General features: G+C 66.5%; 2 protein-coding genes across 2 annotated transcripts; both read right to left on the reverse strand.

The window, feature by feature from the left end:
- Positions 1–3,063: 3,063 nt before the first annotated feature.
- On the reverse strand, positions 3,064–6,038 carry TNFRSF18 (TNF receptor superfamily member 18). The gene is made up of 5 exons (XM_067711234.1): positions 5,828–6,038; positions 4,868–4,990; positions 3,973–4,060; positions 3,591–3,790; positions 3,064–3,524 (listed from the first exon to the last, which is right to left on the reverse strand). Exons 1-5 carry the CDS (start codon positions 6,000–6,002, stop codon positions 3,397–3,399), a joined length of 714 nt encoding a protein of 237 aa, XP_067567335.1. The 5' UTR covers positions 6,003–6,038; the 3' UTR covers positions 3,064–3,396.
- A 4,358-nt stretch (positions 6,039–10,396) lies between these two features.
- Positions 10,397–13,205, reverse strand: TNFRSF4 (TNF receptor superfamily member 4). Its single transcript, XM_067711244.1, has 7 exons — positions 13,040–13,205; positions 12,685–12,807; positions 12,151–12,258; positions 11,827–11,893; positions 11,002–11,198; positions 10,728–10,856; positions 10,397–10,629 (listed from the first exon to the last, which is right to left on the reverse strand). Exons 1-7 carry the CDS (start codon positions 13,179–13,181, stop codon positions 10,559–10,561), a joined length of 837 nt encoding a protein of 278 aa, XP_067567345.1. The 5' UTR covers positions 13,182–13,205; the 3' UTR covers positions 10,397–10,558.
- Between the last annotated feature and the right edge of the window lie 2,637 nt (positions 13,206–15,842).

Consider the following 15,842-nt stretch of genomic DNA (forward strand, 5'->3'; position numbering starts at 1 on the left):
CCAAAAAGAGGGGTCTGGAGCAGCCATGGCCCGAATCACTGTCTCTGGAAAGCACCTCAGCCCCAAAGCGTCCTGCGAAGATGTCTGCCTCTCCACCTAGGTGTGGCTACTTCTTGGTGGGAAGGGGGCGTCCAAGGCCCTGCAAACCACAGCGGGGTGGGAGCTCAGCCCAGCTGCTGGAGGAGTGGCCCTGCTGCTGAAACCGTGGCGGGGGAGCCGGGGAGGAGTGATGGCCCAGGTCCTGGTCAGGGCCCTTGAGTGGCCAGACTTAGCACCATGGACCTATCTGATCGATGGGTTCGCATCCCAGCACCAGGGGGCAGCCAGGGACCACCTGCCCTTGGAAGGCCCCCTGAAGCTGCCCTAGGACTGGGGCTGGGAGCGGCTGGCAACCAGTTCTGCTAGGGTGGGTTCCCTCCCTATGCCCCTCAGGGCTCTCTCGGTCCGCTTGCGGAGGGGCCGTGCCTCACAGTGGCTGAGTCCAGGTCTCAGTAGAGGGAGGGTCAGGGGCCTTTTCCAGCCAGGTGAGGCGGTGTAGCTGCGGCGGAAGCACTTCTGGGAACAGAGGACGGCCTCTAGGCCCTTATCTGAGGCTGAACTGACACTGGATTCCGACCCCAGGGGGAGGAGTTGTGGTTTTCCGGAGCAGCTGGAGGGCCCCTCTGGTTGGTGTAAGGCCAACTGGCCCGAGGCAGGGGAACGCAATCAGATTCCCAGGTGGTATCAGACCGAAATTCTCCGGACCACCCAGTTCCAGGAACTGACCTGGGGACTTTGAACCCAGCCCAGCCTTCCCGCCTTTCGAGGGGCGGGACTAATGGTCCCCCAGGATACCCGAAAAGACCACCAAATAAGGAATACCCTGCGTCCTCCCGGATTCACCACACCCCTCTCCCTTCTTCCCCTATAAAATCTTGCCCAACCCTCGCCTGGGCGCGACTTCTCTGGCCCCTTTCTCTCGGACCAGCGAACCTCGCCCAGGAGCGCTCCCTAATCTCTGGACCAGTGCACCTCACCCAGGAGCGCTCCCTAATCTCTCGGACCAGTGCACCTCGCCCGGGAGCGCTCCCTAATACAGCTCACTTGAAGCTTTCCTCTGTTTCGCGGTGCCGTTTGTTAAGATCCGACCTTACAGCTGGGGGGGGGGGGGGGTGGTTTCCCGGGGGAAACAGCGAGGGGTGTGGAGCTGGCGTGGGCAGAGTCTCATCTTGGGGTCCCTCTTGGGCTTGGTAACCCAGGTGGGCACATATCTGCCCCCATTCCAGGAAGCTGGCCTGAGTGGGGGTGGGGAGCCCCTCACAGCACCAGCACCCTCCGTCCCCCACGCGCCGGCACCCTTGAGTCCCCTGCGCCTCCTGCCGCCCTGGGGGGTCTCCCTCTTCCCAGCCTGGACTTGCTCAGGCCACCCGACCAAAGTGCCTGGTGGCAGCCTGTGCACGCTGGGCCTGGGTGCCCCAGCAGAGCCTCCAGCCTTGGCCCTGAAGCCAGCCCCTCCCTGCTCTGTGGGACCCCAGCTGGGGAGGGAGGTGAGTCCAGCAGGAAGGGAGAGGGGAGGGAGCAGATGCAGCGGCGGTGACCAGGGTCCGGGCAGGCCTGGTGGGGCAGAGGCCTCTCTGCTGACAGCAGGCCGGCGTGGAGGGAGGTGGCGGCTCCGGTGGCAGTGGCTCCGCGGAGCCCTTCCGAAGCGCTGAGCTCCCTGGGCAGAACCCCCTCCCGGCCCCCCATGAGCCTGGCCTCACTCTCCCAATCCCTCCACTGGGCTGGGCGAGTCCCAGCGTCCCCGCCCCTCCGCGGGGCAGGAATCCCCCGCCCGCTCGCCTCACCCCACTGCCCCCGCTGCCCCGCACTGACGTTCAGGGAGCTTGTCCCACGCAGGCCGCCCGCGAGGACTTTCCGCGCTGCGTCAGCAGAACGCACTCGACACCTGACTCACAGCCTCAGCAGGGGGCTGGGCCAGGGCTGGGGACCCCTTTCCTATACGTGGGAGTGGGGCAGTCAAGGGACCCAGAGGTGTGTGGGGGAGGGGTTGACAGGACAGGAGATCTGGCCTGAGGACAGAGGGGCCAAGGGGTGTGGCAGGCAGGTCCCAGAACACCTGGCTGTCTCCCCTGAGGTCGCTCACTTGGCCCCAGGGGCTGCCCAGAGCCAGGAGCCGAGGGGCTGAGGGAGGGGTCCTTCCCCTGTGGGTGGTCCCAGAGAACCCCCCCACCCCCCACCTCCTTCCAGGGGTGGAAGTGGGCAGTGCCCCATGCGGTGGGGGGTGGAGGGCGACGCAGAACCCTCTCTCCTCCACCTGCCTTTTGTGAGCTGGGCCCACCTGCCCACTGGGACTGGGTCGGGGTCAAGGGGCTCTCCTGGGCAGCGTGCAGGTGGGAGGGGAGGGCATGGTAGGTGGGGGAGGTGCTGTGCTAGAGCACTGAGCCACAGACAGACAGGTGGCCAGGTGTGCTGGCACCTGGAGAGTGCAGCTGCTGAGACTGCCTGCCACGCCCTGGATGCCACAGAGCCCTGTCAGGAGGCTGAAAAACTACTGCTCGCCTCTGCTGGGCAGGACCCCAGGACCGCCCCGAGGGACCCGTGAGGTGACGGAGGCCAGTAGGAGGGCTTGGAGAGAGGGCGGGACCCGGCCATTCTGAGGCTGTCCACATCCTCCAGGAAGTGTTGGGTATAGAAACTGACCTTGCCCCGGATTGGGGACCCCAGTGACGCAAGGGCCGGCGCCCCATGGGCCAGCAGGATGTGCGGCCAGCCCGGAACCAGAAGCCGGAGCAGCGGTGGCCCAGAGACCAGACACACACCAAGGAACCCAGTGTCCCAACAAGTGCCAGGCAGGCCACTGGAGGACAAGTGTTGGACGGGGCAGCCCAGCGGCACACAGGGCAGGTGTGCAGCACAGCAGGTCGCCCCGTGGTCTCGGCTGTGGGCTTGTGTCTAGGACTGGAATGGCTCTAGCTTCTACCCCACCCCCCCACCTAGGCTGGGAGGGGGCTGTGAGAACTGGCGGGGGAGACCCCGGAGCCTGTCCCCTCCCCACGCCCAGCACACGGCCACTCAGGCCACCGGACAAGCGTTTATTGAGTGCCGCCTGCAGCCAGGTCCTGTGCCCATGGCCTCCTGTCCTGGGAACCAAGGAGCCACGGGCCCCACCCCAGCGGGGCCAGCAAGAGAGGCAGGCAGCCACGGTGCGCCTCTGTACCCCTGGGGTTCAGCCACAGCTGCCTCCTCTCCTGCGTGATCCGGAGCACTGGTCACTGTCACCATCCCCCACCTGTTTCCGCCATTGAGGGGAGCAGGGCCGGGCCCAGAGCCGGGGCCCCACGGCAGGGCGCAGAGCCCTTGCTCCTGCGGGCCAGCCTGCGCCAGCTCCGGGAGGGTCTGGCACGGGCGCTCCGGGCCTCAAACCCACAGGTCCTCCAGGCGGCCCTTGTTCTCCGACAGTGGCTCGCCCCACTCCTCCTCGGGGAGCTGGCAGCTGCAGGCGTCCTCGGGCGGGGGTGGCGGGGCCTCTAGGAGCAGCTGCGTCTCTGCAGAGGGGCTGCGGTTAGCAGGCAGGCAGGGGCCCCCCTCCCCGTCCCCAGGGCACAACTGACCTGGGGGCCGTGCTCTCTGCCTCCTCAGTTGCCAGACGTGCAGGCTGAGTTGGGCCACGGTCAGGGCCAGGATGCAGGCGGCCAGGCCGAGGACGGCGGTCAGCAGGCCACGCGGCTCCGTGGGTGGCAGCCCTGGGCTGCACACGGCATCGTGCGTCTTGTTCCCGGGGAACACAGTGGGAAACCCAAGCTTGGAGCAGCTGGGACGCACAGACACAGAGCCCTCGGTCAGCCCTCGGCCACCTGAGCAGCCCCTCAGCAAGGCTGCTGCCCTCCGAGCCGTTGTGGGGGGGGCGGTCACTGCACCAGAAGGGACAGCAGAGGCACCACCCTCGAGCCCACCTGGACCACCCGGCCACTGGAAGTCCCCACCAGGACTCACTCTGCCCAAGGTTTGCAGCGGCCCTCACGGCCCCCAGAGAAGGTCCCCGCGGCACAGTCGAAGCACTCGAAGCCGAAGTTGAACTTCCCTGGAGACAGAGGGACAGACGGACACAGGCTGCAAGGGCAGCTGGTGTGGCCGAGGTGAGACCCCCACCTCATCTGTTTGACAGGGGCCCCAGGTGGCCACAGGACCAGGACCTGGGATAAATCAGGTCCCCCAGGTGCCCCTTTCCAGGGCAGGCCATGACTCTGGGCTCAGTGGAGGGTCCCTGATGGGGATATGGGGGAGGGGAGGGACCTGCCTGCAGAGGCTAGAGTGTATGTGGTGGGAGGAAGGGGTGGAAGCCGAGGCCACGCAAGAGCTAGGCTGGGCCTTCGCTCGGTCCGGAGGCCGGAAGGCGGGAGACCGGGGAGGGTCCCGGAGAGAGGGGTGAGGCTCTGCCCCAGCTGCCTCTAGGCCCGGCGCCATCCAACCTCACACAGCCCCCCCCCCGCCCTCACTCTCCCGGCCCACATGTGCTCAGCCAGGCGCCCCCGCATCGGGTCAGGGTGAGTGCAGGACCTGGGCGTAGTCAGAGCCAGGGCCTAAGGGCCAGACAGCCTCTGGATACCCCCACTGTTCCTCACAACCAGCGCTTAGGGGCATCGTCTCTGGATGGAGAAGCTCAGGCCAAGAGAGAGAAGGAAAGGCTCCCAGAGCCACACCAACAGGAGGCACTGTGACCCCAATGTGGGCTGAGATGCTAAAGCCAGAGAGCGCCCCCCTACCCCGCCAGGGTGCTGCAAGACCCCCAGTGCTGGCGCCCACCTGCCCGGAGGACGTGTCCGTGCCCACCACTTGCGAGCTTCCTTGCACACCTGGCCTGCCCGGGCCACCCCCACCTGCCACTTACCTACAGGCCACGCCCCCTGGCCAGGCGGACAGGAGTAGTACTTGCAGCTCTTACACTGGGGGTCTCCACAGTGGAACTCAGGCTGGATACACTGGCAGTCCGGCTCGGGACAGACCCCCTCAGCTGGCAGGGGGCAAGCAGCCCTCTCAGCAGCTGGGCCGAGCCGCCCTCCCCTGGACGCCCCCCTCCTGGCCCTCCAGGGAAATGGGGGTGGCAGGGCAGCCCCAGCGGGCAGCACACCTGTCTGGGAGCCAGGACCCTGGCTCGGCCCAGCTGTGTCCCTCCCTCCTGGGCGCCCAGCTCCTCCACTCACCAGGCCTGGCTGCATCCCCCAACCGTCCCAAGCTGCTCCCACCCAGGGTGGCCATGACTCGGCATGTGACCCTGAGCCGTTCCTTCCTGGGAGACCTACTCCCCCTCCCCTGTCTGGGTCCTGCACTGCCCTCAGCTGCCAGGACCCTTGAGGCAGCCTGCCCGTCCCTCCCTGACCGCCGTCCATGGCTCCGCCGCACTGAGACCTGGACTCTCAGAGCCCCCTTCCCACTCCCCAGGTCCTGGCAGGGGGACACTCTGGGTGTTTTCCCTGCAATATCTGTCCCCAAACTGACCCATTTCACCTGCCCCTCACCCATAGATGCAGGTCTGAGGCAGGGAGCTGGGAGAAAGAGGGGTGCAACCCCAAACTGGGCAAGAAGTGGCCTGAGTGATGGCCAAGGGCTCACTCCCCACTCGGAAGGAACGGGGACAGCCCTCCTCCACCTTGGGACGTCAGACCTGCCTTGGGGAAGGCTCCTACACTCCTTGCCCCCGCCCACCCCCCACCCCCCAGGCCACTGGCCCGGTCTGGGCGGCTTCCGCCTCCCCGGATTGCGCTGGGATCAGGGCTCTGGACTCGGAAAACTACGGGGGGACGGGGCGCAGCGCTCTGCCCTCCGCGCAGGGGCTCCCGGCCCGCCTTACCTGGGGTGCACGAGCGGCAGCAGCGCGCGCTGGTCCCCGTCCCATGCAGATGGCGGCCGGGGCCGCAGCTCAGACCCCCGGGGGGGTGCTGGGCCAGGCCCAGCGCGCAGAGCAGCGCGACGCCGCACAGGGCCACGCGCGCGACCCTCACCCCCATGGCACCCGCGGCACCCATGGCCGCGCGCGGCTCCGCGGTTTTAGGAGGCCGGCCCCTTCCGAACACGCCCAGACCCCGCCCCGCAGGCCGCCCCGCCTCTGCCACTCCCCAAGGGGTCCCGAGGAATTGTTCCCATGGGGGACCCCCCAAGACTCTGCGACTCGGAATCCGGGGCATGGGCAGAGGTTTGGGGCAGTGAGACTGCTCTGGGGATTTCAGCAGTGGGCACGTGTTGTCACGTCTGTCCAAAGCACAGGACGCACCGCACGGAGGGACCCTGGTGTCAACTAGGGACTCTGGGTGACATGACCTGTCAGTGCAGGTTCGTCGTGTGTAACAACTGCACACTCTTCGGGGATATTTATGGGGGGTAGGCTTCCCCTCACTGTTGCCGTGAACCTAAAACTGCTATAAAAGATAAGTTCTTTTTTTAAAAACTTCAAGGGATGGGACTTCCCTGGTGGTCCAGTGGTTGGGACTCTGCGCTTTCACTGCCAGGGGCCCGGGTTCGATCCCTGGTCAGGGAACTGAGATCTGGCATGCCCACAGGGACCCCAAGGGAGAAGAGAAGGTCCCATCACAGGCTGCAGAGCACCTGACCACGGACGAGGGGGCATGCGGGAGACCCACATGGGTGGTGACCTTGGGGGATTCCTAAGTGATCATGCCCTTTGGCCCAGGCATTCTTATCCGGAAACTAAATATGACCCAAATGTGTCTGCCTTGTCGGGGGAAACACCGCGTATACCCAGCCACATCCTTGGGGGGGGGGGCGGGGGGAGGGGGTCAGAAATGTTTTCTATGTAAAACTTGTGGCCTCCGGGCCTGAAGGAACTGGAGTGTGCGTGGGCACCGGATGCGGGGTGGCAGACAGTGCCCTGAGTCATTGGGGTGGGGTGCGCCCCCAACAAGGGTGGACTCAGCAGGGACCATTCCTGGCTGAGCCCCCTCCCCACCTCCAGCTTCTTCAGGGGGACTCCACGGGCTTTTAAAGATCTTCTCTGACGCCCAAAGCAGGTGGGATGAGACACTTCGTCCTCTGTGAAGCCTCCAGACCCCACACCCCACACCTACCAGAAGTCCTCGAATCCCAGCACTGAGCAGCCTCAGAACCCATCCAGGGGTCAGGACAAGCCCCCTGCACCCCGCCTTTCTGGAGATTAGAACAAGCTCCCCCCCACCCCGCCCCAAATTGGCCAACGGGGCCTGGCTGGGCTCTTGACATGCAAGCCCCCCATAGCCACACACACACTTGTGGGCTGCAGCCTCGCTGATGCCTGCTGGGAAGAGCTGGCTAGGAGAGGCCAGGGCATTGATTGAACCCTGACGCTGGGGGAAGAGGGGGCTGCCCAGGCTGCAACTCTGCTGGGCAGATGTCAACCCAGATCTCCCCACACAAATCCAGTCATCCTGGAGGATGTGGAAGGCCGGCCCCGACGGAGCTCTTGAGCCACAGAGAGCCTCCAACTCACCGTGAAACTGTCTCTTGTCTGTCTGAGCCTCAGTTTCCCCACCTGGCACCAAAGGGCTTAGGGGCCCGGCCTCCCCCAGGAAGCCTCCCCAGATTTCTCAGCCCTCCAGTTGAGGCTTGGTACAGGGGCAGCGGGTGGAGACCTCTGGGAACGCTGCAGGGGTGGGCAGTGGGGTGCCAGGAATGTGATTCTGGTGGCGCCCACCGGCTGGAGGTGTGTTGCCGGCTGTGACCTGGTGACCTGGGCAGACCCAGAAGACTTGGTTTGAGACCCTCTGAGACCTGCAGCTGCCGCCTCGCCTGATGGGGCATCTGTCCTTTTCAGAGAAAAATGACAGGGATTAGCAGTTTTGTGACTCAACTATCGTTTTCAAGTCCCAGGATGCGCAGGGCCCTCCTCAGAGAAGCAGCTGGGCCCTGCAGGAGAGGGAGGGGTCTCCAGGACAGCTCTGGCTGCTAGGGGGTAAGGTGAGGCCACCCTGTCTGAGGACCCCCCAGGCCTCGGCTCAGCTCCTAGATGGGGAGGAGGGTCTGAGCCATCCCAGGACCCCAGGGAAAGGTCAGGAGTGGAGAATTCAGCAGTCCTGGCCCTTCTGCCCATGTTCAAGGCCTGAGCAGTCCGGTCTGTACCAGGACGGCATCACCCCAATTCTGGTAAGCGCCTGAGAAAATATGATAAATCCCCTGCAAATGACGTTTGTCTGACAAGATCATATCTGTTGGCCCTTCTGGAAGCTGGGCCAGCCCATCAGGCACCAGGGGGCAGCTGTCTGCCCGAGGGGGGCTGCCACCCGCAGCAGCAGGAAACCAGAGGCAGGGCTGTGTGTAACGAGAGGCAAAAGCGCCGTCGGGGTTGGGGGCCTGCGCCTGCCCTCCTGTCCCTGAGGCTCCGGAAGGCCCCTCCCACACAGGCACTGGGTTACCGCGAGCTTCTGTAACCGGGCGCTGCGGGGGAGATGGTTTCTATCTGCTCGCGGTATTTTCCTATCCTCTTTGAGCAGCTCGTCACATTTTTCATCATTTGTCTCAGCTCACACAAGTGACGCGCGTCCAGGGGGCAGAGGGTCCCAAGCAGAGTCCAGGGGTTAACCTGGAGGGCTGTGGGGCAGGATGGGGAGCCAGGTGGGGCCCTGGAGCAGGGAGGAGCCAGGGTGGGTGCCTGTGGGCCCCCCGGGGGGTGGGGGGAGCTCTGGCGGGGTTTCACACGGGAGGGGCGGTTGTCAGCAGAGACAGGAGTGGAGAGCGTGCTTAGCGGCAGCAACCGAGGAAAGTGAAGGTGACCAACCTCCTTCCACCCACCCGTCAGCTGTTCAGAGGTGGAGTCACCAGGCTGGGGGCAAGGTGGGGGGCTCGCAGCTGGGAAGTCTGGGGAGGAAGCCCACGACCTTCGACCTTCCATTCCCCAAGGATCTGGCCCCTCCCCCAGGCCCCTTCATCAGGTCCCTTAGCTTCTCTGCACAGCCTGCACACTGCCCAGGGACCACAGGCCCCAGGCCAGTGGTGCCTGTTTGCTGCCCGTTTCCAGGGCAGAGAGGACGTATTGTGTTCACTGCTGCAACCCGAGATCTTTCCAAGAACACGTGGATGGTTCGGTCTCCCCTTTGCCCCCGGGAGGTCCAAGGGACCAGCCAGGGTTCAGAGGTTTGAGGAGAGGTGGGAGGGCCTCCAGGGCAGCTCTGCGGAGAAAGCCAGCCTGAGAAACTGGGGGGCGGGGGGGGCAGCACACGTGTCAGGGGCGGACCTTTGGCCGCCGTGAGGGCACTGGCCTGTGGGATGATGCCCAGTCCTGGCCCACAGGTGGGTGAAGGGAGGTAGCAGGCTGGGAGCTCAGAGGTGTGCACCTTTGCCAGGTCCACCGGTGGGGGGCCTCGGGCTGTCGCATTTCTCTGCTCCCACCTCCCACCCCCACCCCACGCCTGACCCCCCGCCCAGCACCTCGGTGGTCTTTTATTTCAGTTAGTAGTAGCTCTTAAATCTATCAGAAACCCCGAGGGCGCAAACTATGGGCTGCCTATGGGCTGTGGAGCGTTTCCTCGCTGGCCCACGGCTCCGGCGCTTAGATGAGCCGTTTAACCCGCCCACCTCGCCTGCGTGGAGGGGCGCTGTGGGGGGGGAGGGGTGGCGGGCCACAGCCCACGGCTCAGCCCGGTGTCCCCAGGGCGGGCTCGGCCCCAAGTCTGCGCAGCTGCCAGAGCAGGGGCTGCCCCCAGTGCCAGCCAGCGGGCCTGTCCGACCACTCGGCCTCGTACAGCCCACTCTGGTGCCCACGGACGCTTGGGTTCCCACCTGGGAACCTTTTCACATAAAGCTGCACATTCTGTTCGCGCCCAGGGTGGACGAAAGGTCAGCCCAGTCAGAAGCCTCCAGTTTCCCTGAGGGACTCGGGGGCCCTGCAGGCATCAGTGGGGGTCCCAGGGTCACCACACACTCAGGTCTAACAGGGCGTGGGGCTTGAGAAGAAACAGACGCTCGTGCCCTCTCCTGGGAGGCGCCCCAGAGACCCTGAGGGGTTGTCCTAAAACCCCCTTTGGGACCAGGGCCTCCTCAGGGCTCCCTCCCACCCAGCAGCCCCTGCCAGGCCCTCCCAAGTAGCCCCAGAGTGGGTGCGTGGGGTCCACCGGGCCGGGCTAGCATCGCGCTTGCCAGGCAGGGCCCGCGGCTCCCCAGAGTGGGTGCGTGGGGTCCACCGGGCCGGGCTAGCATCGCGCTTGCCAGGCAGGGCTCGCGGCTCCCCATGCACTTATTTTGGCTGCCACGCTCCCCAGAGGCGCTGGGAGGTGCCCAGCGAGCAGGACAGCAGCCCCAGGTCTCTGAGGGAGCCAGGGGAGCCCCTACCCCACAGCCAGCCCCCGTGTGTGCAGCCCTCAGACCACTGGTGCCCAGTCAGAGGCCCACATTTGCCAACGTCGTTTATTGGGGCCACCCTGGGTGGGGAGTACGCACAGCATACATAGCAGGGCCCAGGGTGCCAGCCCAGGAGCGCCTAAAACGGCACAGGGCGGGGGGACAGGGCGCCAGGGTCCGGGGGTGACGGGTGGGACGGCCTGCGTCTGGGGGCCCCGGCCTGTGGAGGGGTGCCGGCTTCTACGCCAGTGGACGTTGCTCAGATCTTGGCCAGGCTGGAGTTGGCATCGGCATGCTCCTCTTGGATGGGGGTCCGGAAGCTGTTTGCCCCTGCGGAGGAGGAAGGGGTGAGGGGTGGGGGGCGGGAGGCGGGCGGGGTCCCAGCCTCCCGCAGGCAGCGCGCTCTGGGGCCCACCGAGAACACTCACCGGGGGGCTTGGGGGCGTTGGGCGTCGGCCTCCAGGCCCTGTGGTGCAGGAGCAAGGCCAGCGCGGCAGCCACGGGGCCAAGCAGGCCCAGGCCCAGGCCCAGGCCCAGGACAGCGGCCAGCTCAGGGCCTGCGGGGAGGCAGGGCCCGCTGGGGTGGGGTCCACCAGGGAAGGAGTCCACCGCAGGAGGGCCGCACCCGGCCAGCGGGCAGCTCCACCCACCCTCCCCGCCACCCCACCCCCCTTGGGTTGGGGGAGGGCCAGGCCCCCTTACCCTTGGGGGGCTCTGCGTGGGGCGTGGAGGGCCCCTGTGAGGCCCTCGGCCAGGTAGTGGTGGGCTGAGCAGGGGTGGACCGGGCTGCGGGGCCCTGGGTCTCCCAGGCGGGTGTGAGTCGGGGGCTCCTGTCCTCACAGACAGCGTCCGAGCTGTTGCTGGCCGCCTGCAGTGTTCGCTTTCCTAATGAGGTGCAGCTGAGCGGGGCAGGGGTGTTGATCAGGCCAGAATGTCCCCCACCCCACTCGTCCCCCACCAGTGGGACGGGCCGAGAACTGGGGCAGGACCAGGGAGATGTGAGGGGTGACAGGGGTCCACAGCAGGTCACTCAGGCAGCATCAGAGTCCAGCCCAAAGGCGGCGAGGAGAGAGGCCAAGGTCCCTGCCACCCCCCAGGAGCCTGGGCCTCCCCCGGCCTCCCCCCCCTTCTCAGCCTGCTTCCCGCACCCGCTCCCCTGACCTGTTCCCGCCTGCACCCTGCCTGCTCTTTTCCTGCCCCCACCAGTTCAGCTCAACAAGGACGGGGGCCTCTCAGCTGTGAATGAGTGAGGGTCTCACACCCTCCCGGGCTGGGCTGGGGTCTCACGGCCTCCCCGCTCCAGCCCAGCAGGAAGGTCAGTGGGAGGAGGCTGGGTCAGGGCCGAGCAGGGGTCTTGGGGGCGGGGCAGGGACCAACGTCGGGGGGGTGGGGGTGCTAACATGGGGGGGAAGGGGTCACGGGGTGCCGGGCCCCGGAGCTCCCAGCCAGCAGCTTCCTACTCCCAGACCTGACCCCTGGCTCCCAGACCCCAGGCCACCCAAACCGTCCAGCCCCAGGGACACTCACTTGGTCCAGGGCTGGCAGGCCTGGTCGTTGCCCGGGGAGAAGTGTCCTGGTGGGCACGGGGCACAGTCTGCAACAGAGTCAGCAGGCTCTGCCCATCTGCCACCCCTGGGGGGCCCAGACGCTCACCCCCCCAGGGCCTCCAGCAGCCCCTCTCTGCCTACATGCCATCCACTGGCCACGACCTGGGAGCCCCCCAGCCCCTGTCTTGGCCTGACCTGCCTGGGGGAGAGGGCACTCAGCCAAGCCTGGGGTCGGGGTGCTGAGGGGAGGTGACAGCGTGTGAGGGACATGCTCCTTCCACATGGTTCCAGAGGCACCCCTCACCAACTCCACGCTTGTAGCCATAGCCGTCCTGGGGCTGGGTGCCCGGCCTGCAGCCGCAGACCGTGTCTCTCGTGGGTGTGCATCTCTGCTTGGGCTCGCTCCCACTTCCTGGGGGTCGGGTAGGGTGGGCGCAGTCAGTGGGGAGGCCAGAGACACAGAGCAGGCTGGGGGACCGAGGCTGAGGGTCTGCAGCTATCTCCCCAGGGCCAGCTGCCCCCTTGCAGCTGGGTGGCCTCTGGTCCTCTCCCATCCCCAGATGCCATGTCCCTCTTGGCCACACAGCCCCAGGGGTCATCCCGTGGCAGCTCTGCCCGCTCTTCCCACCCCTCCTCCAGCCTGCTCAGGACCCTCTGTGGTCCTTGACTCTGGGTCTCACCCACTCAGCCTCTGGGAGGGGGAGGAGCCCCGTGGGTGGCCTCAGCTGACTGTGGTACTCTGGGGCAGGGGAGGGCAGGCCCCGGCGTGGTCTGGAGTTTGCTCCGAGGCCCCGTGTGAAGTGGGTACCACGGGGCCGGGGCGCCTGGCGGTGCTCACTCTGGTTGCACTGTGTGCAGGGCTTGCAGGCCTCGTAGTTGACTGCCTCGTTGTAGAAGCCGGGCTCACACGGACGGCACACCGTGTCCCGGGCGTGGTTGCAGCGGCTCTCCATCCCATAACCTGCCACGGGAGGCCGGGCTCAGAGCTCCCCACAGCAGCCCCCGACCGCCTCTGGCTGGCCCACCATCCCATCCCAGGCGTGGCTCCAGGTCACCCGCTTGCCCTAAGTCCGCTCGCCCCACGGTGCCTCACCACGTGACCCCATCTGTAGGTCCCTGTGTCCCCTGACCCCGTCTCCTCATCCTGGGTCCCTGTAGGCACCCCTCCCCCACTCCACGTCCAGGCCACTCACCTGGCTGGCACTCCTTACAGCACCTGCTGCCACTGGGGTAGGTGTCCCCAACACAGTTGAGCTGGGCCGCAGCGCCCAGCGCGAGCCCCAGGAGCAGGAAGGCCGAGCCCGGCGCCCTGGGTGGCTGGGCTCCCACGCGCATTCTCGGCTGCTCTCAGCCCCACAGCTCGGGAGTCTGGGGTTTTTCCTTGCAGGATGTGGCTATAAGGGCTGCGGGGGAGGGGTGGGGAGGGCAGGAGGAGGGGACCAGGAGGAAGGAGGCCCCAGGAAGCACTGGAAGGCAGCCTGTGTCCCGGTCCTGGGCTTCTCTTCTGCCCTGGGCGCCAAGGCCCCCAACCCTGCGATAACGGCCGTGGGCCTCAGGCTCGGCCCAGCCAGCAGCTGCAGTGTGCAGATCCGGGGCCTGAGTGAGGACCCGCAGCCCCCTGACCCCTGCCAGGGCCACCAGGCCAGGTCCTCCAGCCCAGCCGGTCTGCACTGACCCCTCCCCCTGGACCCCTCCTACTCCTGTCTCACAGGAAACTGGAGCCCCTTCCGCCAGGCATCCTGGCTGTCCCCCTGCCCTGCCCAGCCTGGCCAAGCTGCCCAGACCGGGGTGGTCTTGGGATCCCTCCACCTGGCTCACTCCTCCTGGGCGCCCCCCTCTCTGCAGGGCAGAGCCCTGAAGAGGAGCGGGGGGCTCACCCTGAGGCCAGTCCTCACCCCTGCCCCACAAAAGGGTGCCCGGAGCACATGGGCGAGCCAGGGCAGCACACTGGGTCAGGCATCAGGTGCAGGGGGAGGGCTGGTGGTGTCCAGGGCTCCAGAGCATGGTCACTGGCCCAAGTGTCCAAAACTAGCTCGGACCAATGCCAGCAGCGCTGGTGGGTCAGATGCCTCATGACCAGTGCCCACAGTGGGTGCGCAAGCACGTGAGGGTGTGTGCTGGTGTGAGAGGGAGAGAGCAGCTGAGCGTCCTTGAACACAGCAGGCATCTGAATCCACGTTAGTGCCCTAAACCCACACGTGGAAGCTTGATCCCCGTGCAGCTGTACTGGGAGACCGGGGCCTCTCAGGAGGCCATAAAGGCTGGGTGGGGTCACAGGGTGGGCCTGATCCAGTGTGACTGGTGTCCCTACAAGAGGAAGAGGGCAGGGCACAGACACGAACAGGGCACGACCACGTGAGGACACAGGGAGGAAAAAGGCCTCAGGAAACACCAACGCTGCCCACTCCTCGGTCTCTGGACATCCAGCCTCCAGGACTAGCAGAGGGTAAACGTCTGTGCTGCAAGCCACCTGAGCAGACCGAACACGTGCTGCTGGGCAAGCCCTGCCCGGTGCCCTGGGGGTGGCGTGTGCCTGGGAGCGTGCACCAGCCGTGTGTGCAGCACGCGTGTGTGGCGCTGGCTCCACATGCCGGGATGTGTGCTCCCATGAGCACCTGGGCATGTGCCTGGGGCGGGGTGTCCCGTGAAGACAGACTCTCCGCTCTGCCCCCTGGCCGGGCAGGGGCTATCTCCCTAAAAACTCTGGAGGCCATGCCAGGCTCTCCCTGCGCCACACCCACCCCAGGTTTAGGGTGTTCCTGCAGCACCACTGGGACAGGAAAGAGAGCTCCCGTGTCCTCAGGACAGGTGGGGAGGGCCTTTGTACCGGCCCCCCGTGGGGCACGAGGGAGGAGCACAGGTGCCCATGCACACACATGCACACGTGCACGCACACACGTGTGTACATGCTCCCTCTCATGCAAAGCTCTGATCCTGGTGGCCCAAGGCAGGGAGGCCGTATGGCTTTGGTGCTTTTAAATCTGAACCACGAGACAGGATTATCTGCTTAATGGTTAACCTGAAGCTTTGGCGGTGGGGGGGGGGGGGTGCAGGCCTCCCGCAGTGGCTGGAAACCCCCCACCTCCTGGGGGCACAGGTAGGATGTGGGGCTCCCTGCCCACCTGCGGGAAATTCCGCCAGCCAGCTCCGCCTGCGGGCAGGGGCCACCGCAGGGTCGTCGCCCTCAGCCTCCAAAGAGAGGGAGGGTCCATGGGGGAGGGGCAGGGCTCCAGGCAGCCTGCTGTGCACACTTGTGTGTGCGTGTGTTGTGCCCCGTCTCCCACTGACAGTGAGAAAAACTATTTTAAGACAAACCATAGCTGCCGAGGTGGAGGTAAGTCGGGGTCTGGCGGGCAGCACCCCATGCCTCATGGGGGCCATGGCAGGGGAGGCCGCCCGCCCCCTGCCCAAGGCCCCGACTCTGGGCAGCGCACCGGGGCCCGGCCCGCACCTCTGTCCCAGCGTCCCACCTGCTGGTGGCCACCCACCCACACGGCCAGAGCCACGGGCCCCGCCCTCCCACCCCGCCTTCTGGTCGCAGTTCTGAAAAGCCTTTCCTCTTGTTTGTCTGGAAACCGGCCCAGATTCTGCGGCGGCCCCTCCCCGGCCCCTCCCCACGCTGCTCGGAAGCAGGTCACGTGGGCAGCTCAGGGCAGCCTCTCTGCCCACCTGGCCTGAGCCTCCAACCCCAGCAGGGCCTTCAAAGGCCCGTGCGGACCCCCTGGCCGGGTGAGCCGTCCACCGAGGCACCATGGGCCACGGCTCAGGGCTCTGAGGGGGGCCCGGCGGGGGGCCAGGTTCGTGGGTATGTAGAGTGGAGACCCTCCCTTGTCACTTAACTCTCACTGCCCACACCCCCCCAGCCCGCACCCCAGCCAAGCCAGCGGGCGTGCCAACCCTGGGGGAAGGGCCCGGTGTGGTGGTGGGACCGCAGCCGGGGGGACCAGGTCTCACCCCTCCCGCCAGAGGCTCCTGACCCCCCAGGTCGCCCCTCCC

Source organism: Pseudorca crassidens, chromosome 2 (genome assembly GCF_039906515.1).
Source record: "Pseudorca crassidens isolate mPseCra1 chromosome 2, mPseCra1.hap1, whole genome shotgun sequence".
NCBI lineage: Eukaryota > Metazoa > Chordata > Mammalia > Artiodactyla > Delphinidae > Pseudorca > Pseudorca crassidens.

Bases quoted from the DNA above. Each gene is read 5' to 3' on its own strand.
- TNFRSF4 (XM_067711244.1), bottom strand. From the start codon at position 13,181: ATGCGCGTGGGAGCCCAGCCACCCAGGGCGCCGGGCTCGGCCTTCCTG. The intron at 11,894-12,150 runs GTGAGGGGTGCC...ACTCTGTTGCAG, and splicing joins TGGCTACAAGCGTGGAGTTG to ACTGTGCCCCGTGCCCACCA. The intron at 11,199-11,826 runs GTGAGTGTCCCT...TGCCCCGCTCAG, and splicing joins GCCTGCCAGCCCTGGACCAA to CTGCACCTCATTAGGAAAGC.
- TNFRSF18 (XM_067711234.1), bottom strand. From the start codon at position 6,002: ATGGGTGCCGCGGGTGCCATGGGGGTGAGGGTCGCGCGCGTGGCCCTG. The intron at 4,991-5,827 runs GTAAGGCGGGCC...GCCCCCTGCCAG, and splicing joins CTGCCGCTCGTGCACCCCAG to CTGAGGGGGTCTGTCCCGAG. The intron at 4,061-4,867 runs GTAAGTGGCAGG...CTCTGTCTCCAG, and splicing joins CCAGGGGGCGTGGCCTGTAG to GGAAGTTCAACTTCGGCTTC.